The sequence below is a fragment of the Osmia lignaria genome, chromosome 6 (genome assembly GCF_051020975.1).
Source record: "Osmia lignaria lignaria isolate PbOS001 chromosome 6, iyOsmLign1, whole genome shotgun sequence".
NCBI lineage: Eukaryota > Metazoa > Arthropoda > Insecta > Hymenoptera > Megachilidae > Osmia > Osmia lignaria.
Window position 1 is genome coordinate 11,478,601 of NC_135037.1, and position 14,442 is coordinate 11,493,042.

The following is a 14,442-nucleotide window of genomic DNA, read 5'->3' on the forward strand; positions in this document are numbered from 1 at the left end:
AGAAACAAAAAATCTACAGCCAACCGAATTGAAACTTCATATCTGTTCGCAATCTATTAAATTCATATGAAGTATGTACTACATAAGTGTCCTATTATTTCTTTAACAAATATCAATATAGGGGTTTAATACCGCACCGATAATAACATCAATTACTCAAAACATAGAGAATCTGTCCCCGTGATTCCTCCGATCTAGTCGTTCGCGAACAAGATCCGTGCACTCGATAACTTCCGTAATATGTTAGCTGCTACTTTTTTTACCGCCTATATAGCAATGAGCGAATAGATGACGCCATTGGCGGCCTCAGCAAACGTATGGAGTTTATATATTTCACTGGTGGGTAGAAAGAATAGCGCGCGAAACAAGGGAACGAGAGTGAAAAAGGGTGGCGGGTTGAAAGAGGAAGGGAGAGGGTAGCACGTTATCCAGCTGCAGCCTGAGAAAAATGGCCCGTCTCGTAGTTTCTCCCTCTTGTACCGAAAAATCCGCGCCGGGCGATAAATCAGATCGCGTCACGTCTAAAACCGATGGTGCAACTTTTGTCCAATAACGTGATACGTAAACGTCCGTATACACAGGGCCCGGCTAAACCGTCGCTCCACTCGATATATTTGCGACATACTTCGAAAATCTCTGCTCTGTCTATCTTCTTTCTCGCTTTAGTTGATTTTCGAAGAAGAACGGACGGATTTTACTGGTAATGGAACGAATACAGACAGATGTGGAGGAGATTTTGAGAAATAAATTAAATTTTGATAAAGTAACGAAGAAAATATTTTCGTAGAATAATCGCTCGTCACTGATAATAAGATGAAGAAGAAAAATGTTGACAAAGATTATCGGTGGAAACATCGTGACTGTAAGGGGATCCCCAGTGAGACCCGAGTCAGATGAGAGAATACGTATAATACGGGGTGAAGCAGGTCTTTTTTTCTTTCGTCCCGGTACGTCCCGTGACATTTTGGAAGGGAAAATGATATAGGTTAAAACTACGTGAACGAAATTCCGCTGAAGCAACCGGAAATAAGGACTCGACCTCGCGTTCGCGTGTGGTTCCGCTCAGTAGACGGAAGAAAGCAATTCTCCGGGCGTTCTCGGGAGAACGTTAGTCGACAAAGAAATGTAGCCAAGAATGTTGAAGCAGCATCTATTGAACTTGACTGAAGAATAATTCTTTTACGATCGAAACACAGATCGTTATAACGTGAAATGGAATTTTTATGATTTCAACTTTTATTACTCGAATAAGGTTGGATTTTATATTTTTATAGAATGGTTTAACAATGGTACCTGCGTTTTATAGAAAGTGCAGAGATAGAAAGATGACTAGCGGGAGGGCACAGGGGCGAACGGAGTACTTCGCACGTTCTTAATATTTACAAATATTTTCTAAATTGTATTGTAAAATTACAGAGTATTAAAGAAACTGGGGCGTGATCTAAGCAAAGCTGAAAATTTATTCGATATTAAGAATATAAGTAGAAGCGACGATAAAAAGTCAGCGAGACATTGATTAATGTAGGTATTCTTTTGACGGGGACAGACGGTAACCTCTCACGGGACTCGAGACAACGAGAAACGGATCAAACGTCGAAATTCTCATAAATAACGTCTCGTGACCGTATGTCAGGCTACCTTGTTTTTATATTTCATCTTTTGCTGATATTAATGATCATATTACGTGTTAAAATTATTTCTGATGAAAAAAAAGAACTTTAATATAATTGATGTAAAATTGATCCAGCATTAATTAGAATTACTTTGAAATTATTTTCCGTAATAAATATTCACTGATTTTTTAACATTGAATAGGTTTTTAAAAAGACAAAAATGAGGTATACGAAGCATAGAGTTGAGAATAATCAAATCACTGACGATGAGAAGCATAAATCAAACTTAGATTTTCGAAGGTATAAAAGGAAGCGTAACAAAGCAGCGAAGAAAACGGTAAAAGAAATAAAAATCATGTGTGTCGCACTTTTACGAGTTCCTCTCCTCCTTCGCGAGTAATGTGCGAGGCATATGGTACAGTGACGGCTGTTACCCCTTTACGGTGCCAACCCACCCTTTTCTAACACGCTAGTCTCCGGTATTCCTGCCACGCGTCCCAAAATCACCGGCTGCTAAAAACGTGCATGCTGAACACGAGTGTTCTAATACTTTAAGCAACGACACCCACGTGCAAAGTGATACGCTTATATTAACCTATAGATCGGTACACTTTTCCTACTCTTGCAAAGTACCATTTCGCCATCGGCGTAACGAGAATTTTTTAGTATGGCGAGAACGGGTCTGGACCTACTTACTAATGCCAATGATTTTCCCTAAGAGAATTAAATCAATGTACTACCAGTGAATTATATGTACTTTAATATTGGTGGCAAGTAGTAAAGGGAAATATTCGATAATATTGTGACGCGGGCAGTTAGCATAATGTGATGCGCTACCCGAGTGATACGAGTTTCCCGGAATATCGTTGACTCGGTGATTCATTTTAATACATAGCGACGTTCTCGCCAATCCACGGTCGTTTTCTTTAACGGTTCGACTGGAAGCAAGCGAGAGGAACTGATTGAAGATTCTCCGATGGTATTTCGATACGTGCATCGGACAGTTCGAAAGTTCGAATAAAGTTTTCTTAGATGTCTTCTTTATTCCCGTTTAAATTACGAACGACAGAGTGGTGAAAATCAGGTAAACTCGTTCCTTGAAGTTACCTTAGAATGCTGTCAGATTCTAATCCCTTCGAAAACACTGTCTCAAAGGCAAATATAAAAAATGGTCATGAAGGTAGTCGCTTCTTTCAAACGTTATGAAATGTGAAAAAAATTAATTTATACATTAATAAGACTATTTTCGGTAGTATCTTAATTTTATTAAATTTTAATATTATTTATATTTGTTTTTGTTTTTTAATAAAATTGATGGTATTTCAATCTTCCCTTCAACTTTCAATCCTCTCTCTATACTCTTCTTCCCCAAGAATATATCAATTTAACCAAATATTATTTTCAATTCAAAATCTGAAAGGTACATTCACCCTTCAACACAAACGACAACCAAAAATAAAAATACCTGTCAGATATTTTTTTTTTCGAACTCTACATCAAGCCAAAATTTCATCAAAATCGGCAGGTGTCACTCGGATAAGCGGCCATGTCACTAAAATACGCAAAGACTTTCGAAATGACCTGACAAACAGAACGCATGTGTCGAATACGATCGACGCGACGTTAAAAACGGCAGAAATTAAAGGTGAACTACGAAACATGAAGAAACCGTCTTTACAAGTTGGTCCTTTTTCCGCATGGAATTAGGACGCGAAACGTAATTTCAAGGGAAATCGGGCAACCCGTTTGTCGATCACCTTCGACGTGACTTACAATTAGTGTCATCTCTCTTCTTTCATCGGCCTTCTCTCTCTCTCTCTCTGAATTCTCGTTTCTTCTCCTTTCGAACTGTTTCGCCTTTCCTCTCATGCTCCTCTTTACCCTATAACCATTCGACCTTCGTTACTTCGACTAATTGGGAGTCTGATTAATTAGGGAAGTTTCGTTGAATTACTGGCCGTTCCCTCCTCTCCGCGGTTCACATTGGAAGGCTAAAAAATTAGAAGGGGGTTTCAACTGCGACAATGGAGTCGGATTTGGTCGAAACAGCGTAGGAAGAATCAAGAAGCATGTCCGTTGAATTTAAAGAACGTTTGAAGCCTTTATAGAATTGCCCCGCGTCGTTGGATTTACTTTCCATTAAAAAATTTGATGGACCTTTTTGGGGTGTTTAACAAAACACTGCCAATAAACATTTATCGCCTTGAAAAAAGTCTTATCGTTAGAATTTTATTACAAAATAGCAAGTGCTTTTATTAGCTTAATAAATAACTATATACGATTCATGTCGAATGATCGAAAAATCATTTGAAATGATCAATCCGCTTTCCAATTACTAAACCCCATCCCAAATCAGGAGAACCATCGAGAAACTCCGATAGATTCGAAAACTTCTGGATCCTAAGGTAGGTTTAAAACGACTCGTTTTATAAGGATACCAGGTCAAATAGGATGTCGCGGGAATTGGAACACAACCGAAAGAGTTCTCGGTTTTATATGCTCGTAGATTCGCGAAATGACATGCCCATTAGCCACGCTGGTCTTCCCTAGGTCCCCCGAGGTTGCGTCGATATCTCTGTACACCCACATGCAATGTAGGCTTCTCCCGATTAAGAAATAATGAAAAAAGCCGTCCCGCTAGTCATCTTTCTATCTCTTCACCGATCACGGGAAGTCCTGGAAGAATAACGCAATCTGATTGATCGCGCCTCACACGTACTTTAAGTCCTGACGTATGATTAGTCGAAGCGGTCGCGCTTACTATTTAGACTCGTGTAAAACTAAAACTAGCACGCCCTCTTACCACTGTGTCGTCCCGTCACGAGACTTCTTGTCATCGATGGACAATAGTTACTGCCGCAATTTTTACATATTTGCAAAAATCATCGATATTGTGCCATTTCTCTATTCGTGGCATGAAATGCCACAGTTTGCCTGCCGGGTAACTCGAAGAGGTCGACGTTGCACGAGAATGTACATAGCTTCGAGCATCGAAGGTCTACCAGCGACTGTCCTCGATATCTCGTCCTCGATATCACAGCAGTAATACAGCCTCCCCCTTTTTTTACCCGATTGAACCATCTCTCTGTCAATTTTTCTTTTTCCTAATCTTCTTTCTCCGTCGCTCTGCTTTCCATTTAGATACGATCACGGTCTTTGTTTCCTCGTCGCAGTATCATCCTTGTACGAAGATATGGATTCGATGTTCAAATACGATTGTCGTTTATGATCTCAAAGGGATATCTTTATACAAGTATATCTGACGGGTGCTTCCTGCTTCTTTGTTAGAAACGGAGATTGTCTCCGAGTCGTTAGTTGTTATCTTAGTTGGATAACTTGTAAGTCAGAAATAAATATACGAACGTAAATTAATTCGTAAATTTATTAATTTCTCTAAGTCATTTCTGCACGAGTCATTTTGATCCAGGTTCAGCGATAAAATGTGCAAACTGTAAATTTATTTCCAAAATTGATGTATTTTTTGTATACAATTCAGCTTTCAAGCCCATATATAATGTTTAATTTATTCATTTTCATCTCATTCGATCAGATCAAAGTATCTGATTGCCGGTTCTCAAGAGAGCAAGGAAAGCTCGACGGAAGAAATAGCATGAAAGACGATGAATAGGTCCGCGAACGAGATTCGGCTGTCGCAAAGCCTTAAGAAATATAACCCGGCATTATTCAGCTTGGAGTTTCTTATTATATCGAAGCCGGTTTCCAAGCATGCGAAGATCTTCCTTCTTCTGGAATTTCTTACCATCTTTTAAACGATCCCTCCTCAACGAACGTTGAATTCCACCTTGAAATTAATTGTCGAATTCAAACGGCAGACGGTCAATCGTTCTATCTGCCATTGTTCGCTTAGAAATATCTTTTATTATCATAGTTGTTACCGGAACTTTTGATACATTGAATAAACAATATCTTTGAAACAGTTAAATTTAGATCAGTAATATCAATAAAAAAATGAAAACCAAAATAAGTAAATGACAATGTAAAAATTAAAACGTAACATCCACTTTGACTTAAAATGAAAATAAAAGTAAGTCCAGTTGCAGTTTAATATATTGATTGTACAATGGATGGGTTACATTTGATTCCATAAACAGCCTTTTGTCATATGTTCCTTTATTTCCCGAAGTAGTTCAAACACTTTCTACTTTATTTACGATGAATTTTCACAGCAATTATCCGAAATCTTTTTCGGTACCAACACGACAGCAAGATTGAAATTTTGATTTCGTTTCTGTCAACAATGTTTGAGTGATAGGGCATTCATTATCAGTACATATCCTTTCTCCATGCCCATGACAAACACTATCACAATTACATTGAAAACGAGCAATCCGTATGATATGGAGATCTCCAACGTTCGTGAATGTATAATAATTTCCACTCTCTAGTTCCACCAAATCATCCTCGTCGTTAATAGACGAAAACATTAAATTTGTATCGTTCCTAGCAAGTACTTTATGAGGAAAAATAGCAGCATGTTTTTCCTTTATAAGTTCGACATCATTAAATTCTTTAAACGCGTCCTATCAAAGAAAATAAAGTATAAAAAATAGTGGAGGCGGCGCAATGCGCCAATACTGGGTTGGGGAGGCTATATTAATTCAAGTATAGATAAGTGGTTCACTCACCGCTATTTCAGACGAAGGACGGTTTTCATCGCAAAGTCTCCGCCATTTATCGCGAGCATCCTCATACCGGATTCTCGTCCTGTCGTAAGTCAAATAAACATCAGGGGCCAAACTTTTGTATCCAAATGCCCCGACCGCATCGCTATTGCCATCTTTACCATAAGAACTACCGCCCGAGAACCAAACCGTGTATTCTCGTAAAATCGGTTGTTGTTGCGTTCTCAAGTACCAATATAATGAAAAATATACAGCAAGTTCCTGATTAGGTCCGCCGTTACCAGGATTAGGACGAAGATTGACAGATGGTCGTCCTCCTAACAGGAGACACAACCCCAAACCCCATTTATCTTTCGCAGGAAATATTTCCTGAATCTTTTTGTCCGTCAATGGGCAAATAGGACTTTCTTTCATCGCTTCGTACATATCTAGTTTATCTATTTTACCTTCGACGGCTAGTATCATTAAGGAAGCAAGTTTAACGTATTCTCGAGCAAATTCTTGGATTTCTCCAAAACAAGTGGAATTAAGCTTTAAAGGAAATAAACCTAGCCTGAACACGTCCGTGGACATACATTCCATGGCATCGGCGTTGCAGGCTATCACATACTCATGAACGAATTTATAATTCTTCTTCTCATCTAATTGTTTATCGGCAGCCATGACCCATGGAATGGTTTCTTCCACTAAATCTCTTACAGTTAATGGTAATCTATTAATGAGTCTGTATTTTGTTAAAATGCCTAAGCTTGTCACATCCTTTGGATCGAAGGCACATGGTCCACCTGATATTTGACTCATTGGTTTAGCGGAAACGTCTGATGTAATTAGAGTGATGACCCTTGCTGGGTAAGCAAATCGTGCTAGATCGCCGCCTGTATTAAAATTTTTTATGTACCGTCTTTAATGTAGCACGAGTTTTGGACATTTGCGTAACTAGGATCTTTTCTGGGGGTACCAGATCTCAGAAATTTTAGAATTTTGGAATTTTGAAATTCTAAAATTTGTAACTAATGGTTGTAGAATTATCTGCCTACCTCTAATTGCAGACAGCTTATTTCTTACAGTATTTATTTCTTCGGGAGTTGCTTGAACAGCCTTCAACCTATTTATCACTCTAAGTTTATCCCTTAATGTAATTGTGTCTCGTGGACAGCAGAGAAGATCATCACTTCCTTGCGAGATCATAACAATCAAAAGATCTCTCTTCTTTAACTTTCTACAGTAATTTAGGATTTTTCTAGTAGCTTCTACAGTTTTCAGATCTGGCTCGCCGTCAGTTCCAGCCTCAACATATGAAATACGACTGTCCAGTCTGGGAAATGCTTCTGGATAACTCCACATCATAAAAAGTGATTTCCGTGGTACAACCATCCATCCCTTTTTTAATTGTTTACGAACGATACGTTCAAGTGCTGCGCTCATGGTTATTGCTTCCTTTCCCCAACCAACTATATGTAAATTATTCCTCAGTCGGTACTTAACATCTTTAATAGTTAATATTGATTTGCCATCGTATTTGATCTTTTCTGGTATAATTACCGAAGTGTACACACACTTTATGCCTGTTTCAATAACTTTTTTCAGATCTTCGCGAATCTACAACAAACGAAAGTAAGATGAATTCGTATCAAGTAAAAATAATCAGTATCATTAGGACAACAACAATTTAAATTTAATTTTCGACTCATTTCTATTTTTATTTTCTAAATTTTACGCTATTCTTTTATATATTATTTACCAATATACCGGAATCTTTTATTTAAAATTTTGATCAAAACATTGTGGATCTGGGTCACAACAGACCCGGCTCCGAAGGTTAATTAATAACAAAGAAAATCTTAATTCATCGTAAAGCATTCTTATTAATGCTCCCCAAAAATTCTTTTCACAAAAATAGCTTTTCTGTAAAATGAAGCTATTTGCAAAGTTTCAACGAAATCGAGCATGACCGGGTTTCGGAAATATAGCCGGTAAATCTACGCCTTCAATTGCATTTCGGGCGTTAATGGAATGCACCCTTAGAATCTCCTGTCCTGGCGCGTACAAAGAACATAGGTAAATAAAGCAAACGGTGGCTCACTTCTTTCTTAATTAACATTTTTGCTTAACTAAGGGAAGCCTAAATTGCATTGTGGTTACAAAAACCTGTAACATCTCTTTGTCACTACCCGTTTTCGCAGCATCCCTAATTTGTTTCTGACGCAATCTTTCTTCCTTGTCAAACCCTGCGTTTTGTATCGCTATTTTTTCCTTTCTTCTTCTCCGTAACGAAAGTTGAACTTCGTCTATAACCTTTTGTCTTCTCGCTTCAATTGCTTTGATTTTTTTAAGTCTTGCTTCCTCCTCTGCTAAATCGATAATTCTCGCCTTTTTTTTTTGTTTTTTCTTTTGAACTTTTGACATGTTTATGGATCAGATATTGCTTGATTAAATGTGTTTTGATGGAAGTTACATTTTTAGAAAATTTGAAAAGTGTTGGATTACCGGTGGATCCATGATGGTTATAGCCATCACTAAGTATACTTAATGAACATAGCTATATTTTAATAAAATTAACAAATATCACTCAGTTTACAGATACATATATGTATAGTTACAAATGTGCTGCAATTGCATACTGATTTAGAAACTTTTAAATTCTTATCTTTTTAATTCAAAAATTTCAAAAAATATCGCATCTCTTCGGTTCTAAGTGGCTTGTACACATACGAACGCACGATAATGAATACGCGAATACATATTATCTTAACAAAATGTAATGTTAAAAAATGGATAAGGAACAAATAACATACAGTACACATGGTTTCGTGTAAATATGTATGTACTTTCGCCAAGTTTTTGGGTGTCAAACTAACATATATATAGCGCGAGAAAGTAGGCAAACAGTATTTCGAACATAATATATGACTGTCTTAGCATTTTAATTTAGTCAAACTAAACTTTCTCAAATGCTGATAATTAACAGGGAACAGCTTCTAAGAATGCGTGTTCAAACGGATCTAATTTAAATATTCTTCTCAACCTAAGACTTTCTGCATATACTATCTGTCAGACGATGGGTCACGGATAAAAGAACTAAAAATTTTAGTGCAAAATTTCCAAAACAATTTCGTTAAAAACCGGGATATTTCCAATTTCTAGTTTTTCCTCTAATAGATTAATTATTTAACTTTATTATTTCATTGAATTTCTTTAACGTTAATAGTTTTTAATTTAGATTTATTAATTTAATTTAAGTAGTTCAATACAAATTAAAATTTTTGAAATCAAAGTTTTGATATACAGTAAAAGCTGGATATGTGCAACGAAAGACGCTCGACGAGGAAGCCGTGTAATACGATCCGAACCGTTATATCGATGTGACTAATACTAATTCAACGATAAAACTTTTTTATAAAACTTTTACTAACGCATTTGTGAGATTTTTCTGATTAAAATGATACCAAACATAAGGCAGGCCGTAACACGTCGCATGTTGTGTACGAACGTAGAATAGGTATCGCTGTTGAATACAAACGATGTGTACGGACGCAGAATCGACACCTCGACTGGATATATACAACATTAAATGCCCAGAATCGATACCTCGGCTGGATATATGAAACATTAAATGCCCAGAATCGACACCTCGGCTATATGCAACGGATATATGCAACGTCTGGGTCCCAATGTTTGTTGCATATATCCAGCTTTTACTGTAATATGCATTGTTTTTAAAAAATGTTACTCTCGATTCACTCGATTTTGAGACTACTTCAGCTCACTTCAGGTGTTAGTGCAGCTAACCTATATACCGCAGTTCACCAGAGTCCATAACTGCGAAAAGACCAGTTTTCGTTCTTCGCGCTTCTCCAGTGCGCATCTTCGCCCTGATTGGCGATATTCCCAAACGAAGTGAAAAGCGATTGGCAGAGAGCTCGCTGCGTTCCCCCACCATCTTCCAACCTGCGCATCGCAGTTATGGACTCTGGTGAACTGCAGATACATGTCTCTATTGTATGTGAAAATCGAAACAAATTTTGGAATGGAAAAGAAAGTAAATAAATTTTCAGTTTATTACAGCCATATGAATTCCCCTATTTCGTGACATTAGAATATCTAATATTAATAATGATGAAACATACAGTTTTGTTTAGAATTAACAAATACTTTTATATATAACCTTCATTTATCTGTTTCATTTTACCTTCATAACTTAAATGTGTTATAATTTCGCAGTGTTTTTGTTGCAAGTTTGATCACAACGTGAGCAGAAACTTTCAAAATGCCTCCTAAAAAGAATGCAAATGCTTCAAACTCAAATAAGTCTAAAAAGGCAGAAGGTAGTAGTGAGAAAGGTGAAAAGAAAGGAAAAAATGCAGTAAAAGTATGTACATTGTTTATACATAATTATATTTATATACAATAAAGTTATAATTCTTTTTGCTTGTTCTTAAAGGTTAGACATATTTTGTGTGAAAAACAATCAAAGATTTTAGAAGCATTGGAGAAACTAAAAGCTGGACAAAAGTTTAACGAAGTTGCAGCTACATTTAGTGAAGACAAAGCAAGATCTGGGGTAATTCTATTTAATATTCTAAGGATCTTGTATACAGACATTCCTTCTTTTTCCTGTGAACCCTACATCTGTAATCTTATTTTATTGAAATTGTTATTTAATGATCATTAAAGGGTGATCTTGGATGGATGACAAGAGGATCAATGGTTGGTCCATTTCAGGAAGCTGCATTTGCACTACCTATATCTAGTATTGGGGCTCCAGTTTATACAGATCCACCAGTTAAAACGAAATTTGGTTATCACATTATAATGGTAGAAGGTTTCAAATAAGTAATCTATAGGTAATGTACATAAAAGTATATTCTATTTTTTTTTAAGTTCTTTTGCTTTTCTTTCCAATTTCACATATAAATTAAATACTAAGGAAGGCATGAATTTCCATGCATGAAAATAATAATACATTAAATAGTATAAATAATATATTTACAAACATAAAATCATTTTACAATATATATCCTTAATCAAAAATATACATTTGACACACATATCCACAGACTCCAGAAGTAATAAAGTGAACGAAAATAAAATGTAATGAACAATGTTTTATGATACATTGTAAAACTAATTAAATATATTATTTTATAAATATTATGTAGAACATCTGAAAAATGTTTTCAAATTTATAGTAAAAACATTCTATTAATTCATAAAATATCCAAAATTAAAAAAAAATGTGGAACACATTTAATTACACAATTATTTAATTTACTATTAGTATGTTTTTATATCTACCTGTTGAAAATGACTTATTGTTAAATGACAGACTGGATAAATTTATTTTCTTGAACTATGCATTGTTACATGCTAAAATAGATTTTCATTATTTAATGCATCAACTGCACTAGTGGCTGCCCATAACAGGTGCCACAAATTCAACACCATCAAACAATTGTAAAATACCAAAATAAAGAAAATTCTTCTGTATCTGTAATATTTTACTAATAACATGAAATAGGAAGCTGAATAAATAAACTGAAAAATGAAGTAATTATACCCTTAGTAGTTTTCAGCGTAGCAGTCGGTATGTTTTATGATTAATCATGTTTTTCATTAAATCTATTGTCCATGTCATTTATCCTTGTATCATAAAAATTACATAAGATTAAGTCAAGGCATAAATTCGGCAACTGACAGATCGTTAAACACGAATGTTTGGATTAGTGAAGCGGATATATTTTAACAACGACTCATTTTCTTCACACACCCATGGCTTTTTATGGTGGCAAGCAACATCGTGCCAGTTCACTCCATCCTTATAAAATTGATTCAATACAGCTAAACAATTTTCAGGAGCACCTCCTTGTTGAATAGCTTCACGATTATCTGGTTGTGGTTTTCCAATACTATAAATATTGTTAATTAATCATTCACATAAAATACTATAATAATTACATTTATAAAGTAAAATAAAGTAAATTTACCCTCCACTTTCAGACCAATCATTCTGAGAACGATCGGTAGTTGGAGCTAATTTTTGTAACTCTGCAGTCCAGAACCAACCATTAATATGAAGTGGCTGAAGATCAGGTCTGTCGCACCCTTTGAAATCACAAAGGCGACCAGATGTCCAAATATATTTCACATTATCTAGAAGTAATAATTGTTTTTTGTATGTGTTCTTATTTTATTTTCTTAAAATATTTAAAGTATAAAATACTGCCATACTTTGGACAATACGGCTTTTAATAAACTCATTTTCTGCAGATGTCTCTAAGGAAACAAGGTCCATACATCTTTGTCTACAAAAATTCCTTCCTGATAGCCAATCAACTTCCTGTCCACTTGTTCTTGGATCAGCCCACGAATAATAGTAACCCTTGCCATTAAAACGTTCATGAATAACTCCTAAAATATCACAATTTATATAGTTTCAATTTTTTACTATGTATATAATTATATTTAGTATTCAATTGAACTTTTCACAGTACAATGTGGATTTATTTATTGCAAAAAAAATCATCTCAGATTTAATAATTGGATAGTGTAAAAATATGTCACTCACTTTGTGCACAAAGGGCAGGAATTGGTGGTTCCAAGATCCTTCCAGACGGTTGGAACTGAGCCGCCGATAAAGCAATAAGTATTCCAAGAATAATAAATCGCAACATTTTGCTTCAAACTATATTTTAATTGAAATATAGATATTAAATACTGCAATGTGTAAATAGAAGAATAAAAAATAATACAAAATATTGATATTAATTATGTATGTACATATTTTCATTATTTGTTAAAGAGGGCGAAAGATGTAATTGTGAAAATTTTGATTTGAAATATTAATGTTGTTTGAAATGAAATCATTTAAGATATCCGTGTTGGAGAAAACGCGTGTATTCATGAATGAAACGTTAACATTCCGAAATATACCGTGACCGTCATATTTAATCAGAAAGTAAAACTCAGGACCCTTCGTGAATAAATTTTTATTTCCAAATTATTGTAAAAGTATTACATATTTGATTAAATTTGATACATGATAGATGATAGATAAACAATATTTTTGGGCTACGTTTGCTAAAAATTGATATATGAACATTTACAAATTTCATAAAATTTCTTTTCCGAATTAGCCATTTTATTTTTGAGGTCACTTAAGTATTATAATCATTGTGAAAATACTATAAGAAGAGAACATTCAGAAGCTAAATTAATAAATTTTTAATTATTAATAGCAATATGTATAAATATTTGAAATGAAATATCGTGTAAAAATCATTATATTGTTACAGAAAAGAATTTAAAATTTTATTTCTTTATATAAGTTAATCTTTTTTAAATAAGATAATGGTAAAATGTGTTGAATATTAATTATTTAGTAATAGTTTTAATAAAAATAAAGATAATTTGATTCTAATGTTAGAAATATCTTGAAAACGGAGATCGAACATATTTTATTACATCGTGTTAACAGTACTCACCTAAAGACGTTCTCTGAAGAACTGCCGCACTTTCTTAAGAAGTACCCCTATATATATATATATGCAATGAGGACATTGTGCCAGAACCTCTAGGACTGTGTAAACATTTTTGAGACACGACCGGATAATTTTTTGTATCTTATTCATTTAATTAATCTTTTTATTCTAATATATTGTTTGCAATTAATTAATATTAATATTAAAATTATACTGTAAATAAATTCCATGGATAATATACAAATGAGTAACTTTGTTTGAATCAGTAAGATCTTCTAGAAAAATGAAAGTGATGACAAATATATATTATCTGATATGTTTTAAAAATGTACATTTGTTTATTTCTCATTAAAGATAAAACAAAAGCGAAAAAGAGGAACAAGGTATTGAACACAAAAACTATTTGTTGTAACAAAAGTTTGAAAACAATTATTAGAAGAAAATTATACGTGTCCCAAGAATTTATCAAAGCTCGAATGCTAATTTAAATTTTGACGCTCTTTGTGTGACTCAAAATTTATAATATTCATAAAATTATTTATATAATTCTTTTTTATTTAAATTATTTATTTTTGAAATTACCTATTTACATCACATTTTATTATATACAAATAATAATAAAAGTATAAAGTTAATACACATTTATTATAAACAATTTTTTCTGTTAAGTTATTTAATTAGTAATGTAAAAAAAAACATGAATAAAAA

At 34.4% G+C, this 14,442-nt stretch overlaps 3 protein-coding genes and 1 long non-coding RNA gene across 9 annotated transcripts; 2 read left to right on the forward strand and 2 right to left on the reverse strand.

Moving 5' to 3' along the window:
* The first annotated feature begins 449 nt into the window (after positions 1-449).
* LOC117607593 (uncharacterized) lies at positions 450-1,949 on the forward strand. The gene is made up of 3 exons (XR_004582200.2): positions 450-700; positions 788-1,521; positions 1,816-1,949. It is a non-coding gene; the product is annotated as an uncharacterized LOC117607593 (long non-coding RNA).
* A 3,719-nt stretch (positions 1,950-5,668) lies between these two features.
* Positions 5,669-8,771, reverse strand: LOC117607657 (glycerate kinase). 3 transcript variants are annotated; one of them, XM_034331604.2, is made up of 4 exons: positions 8,405-8,771; positions 7,294-7,855; positions 6,260-7,131; positions 5,669-6,154 (listed from the first exon to the last, which is right to left on the reverse strand). In XM_034331604.2, the coding sequence occupies exons 1-4, from the start codon at positions 8,660-8,662 to the stop codon at positions 5,804-5,806; spliced, it is 2,043 nt and encodes a 680-aa protein (XP_034187495.2). In that variant the 5' UTR covers positions 8,663-8,771; the 3' UTR covers positions 5,669-5,803. The 3 variants fall into 3 exon arrangements, with proteins under 3 accessions (XP_034187495.2, XP_034187497.2, XP_034187496.2); XM_034331606.2 differs by having other exon boundaries at positions 8,428-8,590; XM_034331605.2 differs by having other exon boundaries at positions 8,340-8,544.
* A 1,400-nt stretch (positions 8,772-10,171) lies between these two features.
* LOC117607631 (peptidyl-prolyl cis-trans isomerase NIMA-interacting 4) lies at positions 10,172-12,639 on the forward strand. Of its 4 annotated transcripts, none has more exons than XR_004582203.2 (6): positions 10,172-10,295; positions 10,478-10,625; positions 10,698-10,817; positions 10,931-11,100; positions 12,254-12,428; positions 12,524-12,639. XR_004582203.2 is itself a non-coding variant. In XM_034331561.2 (5 exons), the coding sequence occupies exons 2-4, from the start codon at positions 10,524-10,526 to the stop codon at positions 11,087-11,089; spliced, it is 381 nt and encodes a 126-aa protein (XP_034187452.2). In that variant the 5' UTR covers positions 10,172-10,295; positions 10,478-10,523; the 3' UTR covers positions 11,090-11,100; positions 12,254-12,522. The 4 variants fall into 4 exon arrangements, 2 of the variants coding, with proteins under 2 accessions (XP_034187452.2, XP_034187453.2); XR_004582204.2 differs by having other exon boundaries at positions 12,254-12,412; XM_034331561.2 differs by lacking the exon at positions 12,524-12,639 and having other exon boundaries at positions 12,254-12,522.
* On the reverse strand, positions 11,501-12,927 carry LOC117607626 (L-selectin). Its single transcript, XM_034331554.2, has 4 exons — positions 12,822-12,927; positions 12,485-12,664; positions 12,241-12,406; positions 11,501-12,162 (listed from the first exon to the last, which is right to left on the reverse strand). Exons 1-4 carry the CDS (start codon positions 12,925-12,927, stop codon positions 11,958-11,960), a joined length of 657 nt encoding a protein of 218 aa, XP_034187445.1. The 3' UTR covers positions 11,501-11,957.
* Positions 12,928-14,442: the final 1,515 nt, after the last annotated feature.

Bases quoted from the DNA above. Each gene is read 5' to 3' on its own strand.
- LOC117607657 (XM_034331604.2), bottom strand. From the start codon at position 8,662: ATGTCAAAAGTTCAAAAGAAAAAACAAAAAAAAAAGGCGAGAATTATC. The intron at 7,132-7,293 runs GTAGGCAGATAA...ATTTTAATACAG, and splicing joins TAAGCTGTCTGCAATTAGAG to GCGGCGATCTAGCACGATTT. The intron at 6,155-6,259 runs GTGAGTGAACCA...TTTCTTTGATAG, and splicing joins GTCCTTCGTCTGAAATAGCG to GACGCGTTTAAAGAATTTAA.
- LOC117607631 (XM_034331561.2), top strand. From the start codon at position 10,524: ATGCCTCCTAAAAAGAATGCAAATGCTTCAAACTCAAATAAGTCTAAA. The intron at 10,626-10,697 runs GTATGTACATTG...TTGTTCTTAAAG, and splicing joins AAGGAAAAAATGCAGTAAAA to GTTAGACATATTTTGTGTGA. The intron at 10,818-10,930 runs GTAATTCTATTT...TGATCATTAAAG, and splicing joins AAGACAAAGCAAGATCTGGG to GGTGATCTTGGATGGATGAC.
- LOC117607626 (XM_034331554.2), bottom strand. From the start codon at position 12,927: ATGTTGCGATTTATTATTCTTGGAATACTTATTGCTTTATCGGCGGCT. The intron at 12,665-12,821 runs GTGAGTGACATA...GTGATATTTTAG, and splicing joins TCCTGCCCTTTGTGCACAAA to GAGTTATTCATGAACGTTTT. The intron at 12,163-12,240 runs GTAAATTTACTT...CAATATTTATAG, and splicing joins GATTGGTCTGAAAGTGGAGG to TATTGGAAAACCACAACCAG.